Source organism: Chinchilla lanigera, unplaced genomic scaffold, assembly GCF_000276665.1.
Source record: "Chinchilla lanigera isolate Chin_1 unplaced genomic scaffold, ChiLan1.0 scaffold00030, whole genome shotgun sequence".
NCBI lineage: Eukaryota > Metazoa > Chordata > Mammalia > Rodentia > Chinchillidae > Chinchilla > Chinchilla lanigera.
Genome location: NW_004955431.1, coordinates 18,812,321 through 18,820,846, shown reverse-complemented (window position 1 = coordinate 18,820,846; position 8,526 = coordinate 18,812,321). Strand labels below are relative to the sequence as shown.

At 34.2% G+C, this 8,526-nt stretch overlaps 1 protein-coding gene across 2 annotated transcripts in view; it reads left to right on the top strand.

The window, feature by feature from the left end:
• The window catches only part of Dclre1a (DNA cross-link repair 1A), an 18,794-nt gene extending 10,898 nt beyond the window's left edge, over positions 1-7,896 (top strand). For both annotated transcript variants that reach the window (XM_005387808.2, XM_005387809.2), the window contains exons 7-10: positions 341-486; positions 1,231-1,385; positions 6,130-6,271; positions 7,301-7,896. In XM_005387808.2, coding sequence (XP_005387865.1) covers positions 341-486; positions 1,231-1,385; positions 6,130-6,271; positions 7,301-7,461 — 604 coding nt within the window. In that variant the 3' untranslated portion in view covers positions 7,462-7,896. The remainder of the gene's footprint in view (positions 1-340; positions 487-1,230; positions 1,386-6,129; positions 6,272-7,300) is intronic.
• Positions 7,897-8,526: the final 630 nt, after the last annotated feature.

Genomic DNA, 8,526 nt, shown 5'->3' with positions numbered 1-8,526 from the left:
AAATAAAGATTTATTAAAGTTTCTAATCTATGGCTAAAAGACCTGACTAGCTATAAATATTCTTGGAGGAAAAAAGGTCTTCCAAAGTTCACTTTTTTAAGGCTGATGAAAGGAATATAATTAAAAGATACATTGAAAACATATAATAATTCCATCATACATTGGCAATAACTGCTGACAAACATTTTAACTCCAGTGAAATAACTGTTGTCATTTTAATATATTACACTGTTGTTGTATATAATTTTTAAGTTTTTTAAAAATAGTATCAAAGATTAGATCTATAGTCACTATAGCTTTGTTACTGTTCTTTTAGTAAGTATGTATTTCTGTATTACAGATATTGCAGCCCAGAATACACCTTTCCATCTCAGCAAGAGGTTATCCAGTTTGCCATCAATACCGCCTTTGAGGCTGTAACTCAAAACCCACGTGCTCTTGTTGTCTGTGGCACTTACTGTATCGGAAAAGAGAAAGTCTTCCTAGGTAAGTGGTAGCTGTATCTAATTTACATTAATATATTATAAAGATGAGATTCTTTTTGCATAAAGCCCCATCAGTCTCTCTGCTTACACATTTGAAACTTATTTCTTGGAATTATCCAATATTACTTTTGAAGTTGAAGGCAAATTTCATGCATTTGATACATTTATACTTGGAAAGGCTTTATAAAAATACTTGATAAGTATGTTTATCTTAGCCTTTATAATCTGTGTTTCAAAGCAAATGTCCATGTTACATTATTTTAATGAACTTTGAAAAAGGAATAAAGCATACGAGTATTATTCTTTGAGGAATCAAAAATCAGTTAATTATTTTACAGGACAGTTTTGTTTCTCAGTCATTTCTGTATGTATTTCTAGTTTGTCTAGATATCCTTATACTATTTTTGCGTAATATCTCCTGTTTCTTTTTAAGTATGGTTACATTATGTCAAATGTTGAGATATGAAATCATTAGGCCAGGGTTTTTAACTTCTCCCAAATTTAGTTTCTTTCTTTCTACATCTTTCTACAGTAGGCATTTAAAAATAAATTCTGTGGCTTTTTCACAATTTATTCCTCATAGTTAACCAATAAAATGACTGAACCATTTAAAGACATGATTTAAAAGTGTGACTGTTTTGAAATTGCTTTTATTTGATAAATTTTATTTTAAAATTTTAAGTTGCAACTTTATTTTTTCACAAACCATCATTTCACTATTTTCAACCTTTTACTTTGTCTGCAGCGATTGCTGATGTTTTAGGTTCAAAAGTGGGCATGTCTGAAGAAAAATATAAAACATTACGCTGCCTCAATATATCAGAAATTAATTCCCTCATCACTACAGACATGTATAATTCTTTGGTTCACCTTCTCCCAATGATGCAGATTAATTTTAAGGTAAGCATTCGAGAGATGGCTTTAAGGATGAGCCAGAGAAGCTAATCTGAGATTCTAAACTAGAATCGCAATTTACCTGCATTTAAGTCCAAGGCATTCAATTATAGTAGAGGGTCATCTATAGTAAAATTTGCCCTAAAATTTTTTCAAGGGAATTTTTAATGTTTCTAGTTTTTCTGTGTGTGCAGCTCTCCATAACAATGCACACACCCACCAGGGGCTGAGGAAACTGGCATTCGGGAAGGAACAGAGTAGAAAAGTATGCAGCAGTAAGCTCATTCAAACCTTCCATTTCCAAATCATTTTGCAGTCTTTCTGAGTGGGGAATGAGTGAAGAATTCTAAGTTCTTACTTTTCTTCAGATCATTCCATTCTCTATTAATAGTAAGGCTGTGTAACACTGGCATATATTGAAAATTTACTCATTTTGAAGATTAAATGAACTAGTGGGAGTAGATGCTGAGAGGAAGTTCTAGCATTAGTTCCAAGGTATAAACTAAAACACGTACAGTATGTCCCAACTGTGATTTGAGGGCTTATCTGTCAGATTTACTGATGCACTAACTGAAGTTTATTCCATTTACTAATATTTTGATACCTGGCAATGAAATATATCAAACCTGAGTGTTAAATGTGATTCAAAACATAATGCACAAAGAAATTTGTTTTCACTCTTCCTATAACATTCATGAAGTAACTTTTATGGAGGTTTTTGAAGTAGGATGCTGATTACTGTTTTTGTTTTATTGATAATACCTGTTGTGTTTTAAAACGAACAAAGCAAAAGAAATATTTGAGGTCTATTCTTTGGGTAAGGAAAATCTGCTTGGTAAATCCTCAAATAGTTAAATGTGGATGACCATGTGACCCAACAATCCCAGTCCTGTGCATATGCCCAAGAAAATTGAAAACATATCTTTACACAAAATTTCTACAGGCTTGTTTGTAGCATTATCCGAAAGTAAAAATAATCTAGGTGCCTGTAAAATAATGAGTAAATAAAATGTCACATAACCATAAAACAGTGCTATTCAAGTATGAAGGGTCATGAAGTTCTAATTCTTGCTGCTATATGCATGGACCTTGAGAACATTATACCAGATGAAAGAAGCTAGCCACCAAAGGACATGTATGGTATGATTCTGCTTACATGAAATGTTCAGAGTGTGTAAATCTGTAGAGACTGGAAGTAGGTTAGTGGTTGCAAAGTTTGAGGGAGAGGAAATGGAGCATGATGACCCGTGGTACCAGGTTTCTTTCCAGACAGTGTAAATGGTCTATAATCAGATAGTGCTGATGGTTACATAACTTTGTGAATATTATAAAAACTGCTGAATTGAAGACTTAGGAAGAAACGGGTAGTTAGCTTCCTCACAGCCAAAAGCATAAAACAAATGGTGAATGAGAAGAGAGAAGAGGGAGACCAGAAATACAGAAAGAATGTGGTTGTGAAGAGGAGTCAGATAATGTGGATGGCCTGAGGGAGCATCACAGAGAGGGGTTTGTTTAATCATTAGAAATGAGGATTTTTATGTCGAGTGATAGCAAGAAATTAAAATACATGAGATAAAGCAATAATGGATGAAGTAAGGTTTCTGAGCAGGATTTGGAATGCAACAGGTAGAGAGATTGATCACCTTTAAGCAGTTTTCTGACACCATCTGCAACTTTACAGGTTTCTGACACACATGGCCTCTTTTAGAGATCACATATTTACAAACTTAAACAAGAATTAAAGCTTCAGGCAATTGAAAACTCAAGTACAGTTTTTTATATGAGAATTCAAGTAGGTTTTAATGATTCAGAAATTTTCACTATATATATATGTATATATATATATATATATGCACACACACATAATCACATCTTGAATTGAGAGTCACTTGGTTTGTGAGTGCAAGACAAGCAAACATTTCTAAGACTTTTAACTTGATGAATGATGTCTTACAATACGACTGGTATGACATGGTAAATATCACATGATGGCAATTGGTTCTCTCTCTTTGTGTTTCTCACTCCCTGTCTCTGTGTCTCACTGCTTTAATATACAAGTGCTTTGCGTTATGAGCAGAACAAATTATTCTTACAAACGGAGGTTTTTGTGTATATGCGGCTCGTGTCCTTGGAAAAGGGATGATCTGGTGGCAAGTCAGTATTTTCAATACTAAGTTTGTATTTTACCACTTCTAGGAATTTAACTAAAAAATGAGTCCTTTGTGAGAAGATGAGTCCTTTGTTAGAAGTCAGGCTTCTAAGTGATCAGAACTAGAGAAAGCCAGAAAAGGGTAGAGAGAGCCAGGAATGGTGGTGCACAACTATACTCTCAGTACTCTGAGAGTCTGAGACAGGAAGACTGCATGTTTAGGCCCACCCTGCCTCCTGAGGAACTTAGTGAGACCCTTCCTCAAAATTAAAAAAATGAAAATGGCCTGGGAGTGTAGCTCAGTGTAAGGCCCGGGGTTCAACTCCCAGTACCCTGCCCCCGCCAAAAAGTAGACAGTTTCTATTGAAAAAGAACCAGAAGGTGGGACTTCTGCACTGTCTGCCCACTGGCTATGAGCTTCCAGAAGGTGACATCTGTGTTCTCTTTCCACTACTCTGACATTCTGGACATAATGCTGGAGAAGATAATAGACCCTCCCTTTCCTCTAGTAAAGTGACCAAGCATTGATCACTTTGAAGATTACTTAATCTTCTTTGAAGATTACTTAATCTTCAAAATACAGATGTAGTACACCAGTTATGGTGGCATACATCTATGACCCTTTCCTCAGGAGGATCACAAGTGTGAGGCCAGCCTGGGCAGAGACCCTATCTCCAGAACAAGGAAAAAAGTCAGAGATTGTGGAAAGTGATGGTTATTATGTTATATTTCAGTTAATAATTGTAGCCAATTTTTTTATCAGCCAAAAGTAGTCGTGTTGCAGATGTAATGACTTTTTATGAAAAGATAAACTTAAATTACAGTTTTGAAAGTGTCCAGGGCATTCTTTAAAGTCTTTGAAATGCTATCAATAATGATATTTGTGCTGTTTAGTTGATCCTAGAGTCCTGTATGTGTTGACTACTGCCTTAGACTTAGAACTGATTGAATGTATTAAAATACTGTAACAATAATGCTATAGATGATTATTTGCATACTGAAAAAAATATCTCCAGTGACATTGCCAAAAGCATTTTTCTCATAAACTCGTTGCTAGTAAACTGAGAGAAACAGTCATAGATTAGGGATTTTGTTTTGACTAAACTGTTTATAATAAATTTCCTCATTAGAATAGTTGGTATTGTAGAAAATGGACAATTTGTGGTTTGTTGGCAGTCTTTTTTGTAGGTTTCACTTATATGATAATCTCATAAGTTTTTGTTTGTAACACTAGGCTGTGGTAATGATGTTTTTGTGGTAACTTATAAAAAGCAAAAATAATTGTCATTTAATTCCCCCAGGTATTCAGTTATCCTGTGTTGTTTATGTTTTGTGTTACTGGGTATGAAACCCAGGACTTCTTACAGCTAGACAAGTGCTCTAGACAAGCCACTAAACTACATCCCCAGCCCACTACTGGATGTTTTTGAAGAGAAACAGGAATGGATAGACTTAATGGCATATTTTTAAAACTATATTCTTGAGTTTATGGTATTACACGCATAATTGCTTTAAACCACAGTCTCTTATTATTTCCTTTATCTGTGAAGCCAAGGTGAAAAAGAATAGTAATTAAGCAAATAATAGTGTGTTAGCTGGGGCTTAGACTTACCAAGACAAATCTTGGAAGTTTGCAGAGCCAGGGATCTTGTAATGGAAACTTTAGCATCCAAGTTTTTTTTTTCTTTTGATAGACCTAGTAGTTGGAAATAGTTTTGTGCTAGATATTCTTGTATTGGCTTTTGTGCTAGATATTCTTCTATTGGCTTTAAATTAATGAGAGGTTGTTGTTTGATAGAAAAGAGAAATCAAATGATTGTTATTTTGTTAATGAACTAAGTTTTATTATTAATTCATTCTAAGCCTTTGAAACTGTGATTTTAATCTTAAAACCAAAAGTATTAGGTTTTTGTCTTTTTTTAATCCTTTATGCCACTGTTATCTTTAATTGGATTTCTCTTAGGTTTCAAAGACTGAACTTTGGTCATTGAGTTTCTAAGTTTTATCAAATATCATCATTAATTATGACTTCAGTGTAGAGAAGTTCTATTCAAAATTTATGAGAGGAGCATAGTATTTCCAATTGTAGTGGCATAAAGAGTTTGGAAATTAATCTAGTTCGTGTCAAAAAGGCTAAAAGGAATAAACCCCTGAGAATACTATTGTACATCTTTAAAATGTGTGTCTGTTGTTGAGTATAATAGCCTTTTATAAAATTTTTTGTGTCTCTGTCTTCTGAGTTTAAATGCAGGGAGTCACATTTGCATTGATGTTTACCATTGTTAATATTAGTCTCTGAGGAGTTGGATTTCTGTAGGATTTTTTAAGCTATCTGAATCATACTTTGCTTATACATAATTACTTATTCTTCAAGTTATTTTGTCTACTTTTTTTCAGGTAATACCTACGCTTGTTTAGATAAGTGAAGTTTTTTTTTTGCAGTGACTTTATTTCTTTAAAAGTGACATTAGGTTGTCACAAGCTAATCTTATCAAATAAAAACTCCCCATGACTGTGCCAGTGTAATATCTTTAATCATTTAATTGCACATAAATTTACCTTTCCATTCCCATTAAATAGTATGCTATTTTTATTTAACAGAATTTACAAAGTCATTTGAAGAAGTATGGTGGGAAATATGACCAGATTTTGGCTTTTCGACCTACAGGATGGACCCATTCTAATAAGTTAACTTGCATAGCAGATGTTACTCCCAAAACCAAAGGAAATATTTCAATATATGGTATAGTTATTAAGTTTTCTTCTCACTTTTGATGTTGATAGTTACTTTTATGTTTTTAAAAAGTGTTGAAAAACCGAGATACCAGAAAAATAATATACTAAAGAATTTAACAATTCGAGTTTCAAATCTCACTACAGCTCTAAACCTCTGTCTAGCCCATTGTAAACTGACACAAAGGAGTAGATGAACATTGACTAACACAGATCATCTCATTTCTGTAATCAGTGATACTTCGAGGAAATTGTAGAATTATTTGAAAGTGCAGATACTATGGAAGTCTAAAAAAGGAACTCAGTCTAAATGATGCCGTGAGGTTGCAAGTGGGAAGAAGATGAATGATTGGATGTGGTGACAGGAGGAGGAGCAGACTTGACTTTGGTGTTCGCATCTCTTGGAGGAAGTTTACCATTGCCCTCCAGGCAGCTTAGTACACTGATGGCGAAAGGAAACATGTCTGGTAACATTAAACCAGTGACTCACATTAGCTTCTGAAGACCCTAGTTTACTCAAAACAGAAGCTTTCCAGTCCTTCCCTACTTGATTTTTGCTAAAGAAAATAAAGGGATTTTTAGGATTTCATTTGTTTTCTTTTTTAAATTTTTTTATATATGCAAACAGATCTTGGGACTAGAATCTGCTTGTTTGTTCTAGGAAATCAAGGGCCTACTGTTTGTTACTCCTTATATTTTATTCGTATTTCCTCTAATTTTCCTGAAATCCATAGCTGAGTTAAGTGTTTAAAGGGAAGAGTTGTTTAAAAAGAAGAAACTGCTCATTAAATAGGGCTGTCCAGAAGTGCATGTTATTAACCAAACACATAGAAAAGCAATGTATTCCAATATTTTAAATTTTATGTCCTTTTAATGTTTTAGACTTTATTATCCATAAGAGACACCAAGTTTTCTTATCGGAACTAAAGGACAAAGGAATTTTTTACAATACTCTGGATTGCTTTTCTATTTTATTTTATTCTTGAGAGTGTATTAGTTTGATTTTTTAATAGGCAGTGTTTTTTCTCTGGCCTTGCAGGAATTCCTTATAGTGAACACAGCAGCTACCTGGAAATGAAACGTTTTGTCCAATGGCTGAAGCCTCAGAAGATCATTCCTACTGTAAATGTTGGCACCTGGAAATCTCGGAGCACAATGGAGAAATACTTCAAAGAATGGAAATTTGAAGCTGGATATTGATGATACCATAGAGGACTCACGAGTAGTTATTTATCTTGGGTGTAGCTTGTTAGTAGTTAAATCTATATTAATAATGAAATACATCTTTGTGTAAACCCCTACATGAAAGTCACTCATAATTTTTCTCGTTTATGTTCAGATAACATTTGCATGTGCTGAATGGCCCTCAGCATCGTCAAAGGTAACTGCGATGAATCTCCCTAGTATCCTTAATTTTTTTTGTGTGTGTGTGTTTGCTTCCCTCCTTGGAGACAATTACATTCTGCACCCAGCCTTAGGGAAAGAAACAAAAGCAGTTTCAGGGACCAAAAGCATTCATGGTAATGGATAATTAGACGGGAAGCATTATATATAAGTAATTATGTATCTTTAAAATTACAATATAGAACTTTTATATATCATATTATTTTCAATAAAAATGATTATAAAATGTGCTATGATGTGTTGATGGATTTTGTTTTGTTTGGAACACCTTTTTTTTTAGAACACTTTTAGGTTCATAGCAAAATTGAACAGAAAGTGCAGAGTGCTATACCTCTGCCCTACCTTTATAGCCTCCTTCGTTATCATCGTTCCCCACCAGAGCAGTATCTTGAATCTCTCTAGACTCATAACCATACATAGTGCATAGTTCCCTGTTGGTGTTTTACATATGTGTAATGACACATATCAGTCACTGTAGTATCATACAAACTTCTGACTGTCCTAAAATCCTACCTGCTGTACTTAGCCCTTTCTTCGTCGTAACTGGCAGTCACTGATCTTTGTATTATCTCCCATAGTTTCGCTTTTTTCAAAATGACATATAACTGAAATCATACAGTCTACCTTTTTTGTTTGTTTTTTTAAGACAGGGTGTTGATAGGTAGTCTATGTTCACTTTGAACTCCCAGTCCTACCTCTTCCTCCCGAGGACTAGGATTATAGGCATGGGCCACCACGCCTAATAGATTGGCTTCTTACTTAGTAATGTGAATTTAAATTCTTTTTGTGTCTTTTCCTGGCTTGATAGCTCATCTTTAGTGCTGACCACTATGCCATTTCCTCAGTGTACCAGAATTTGTT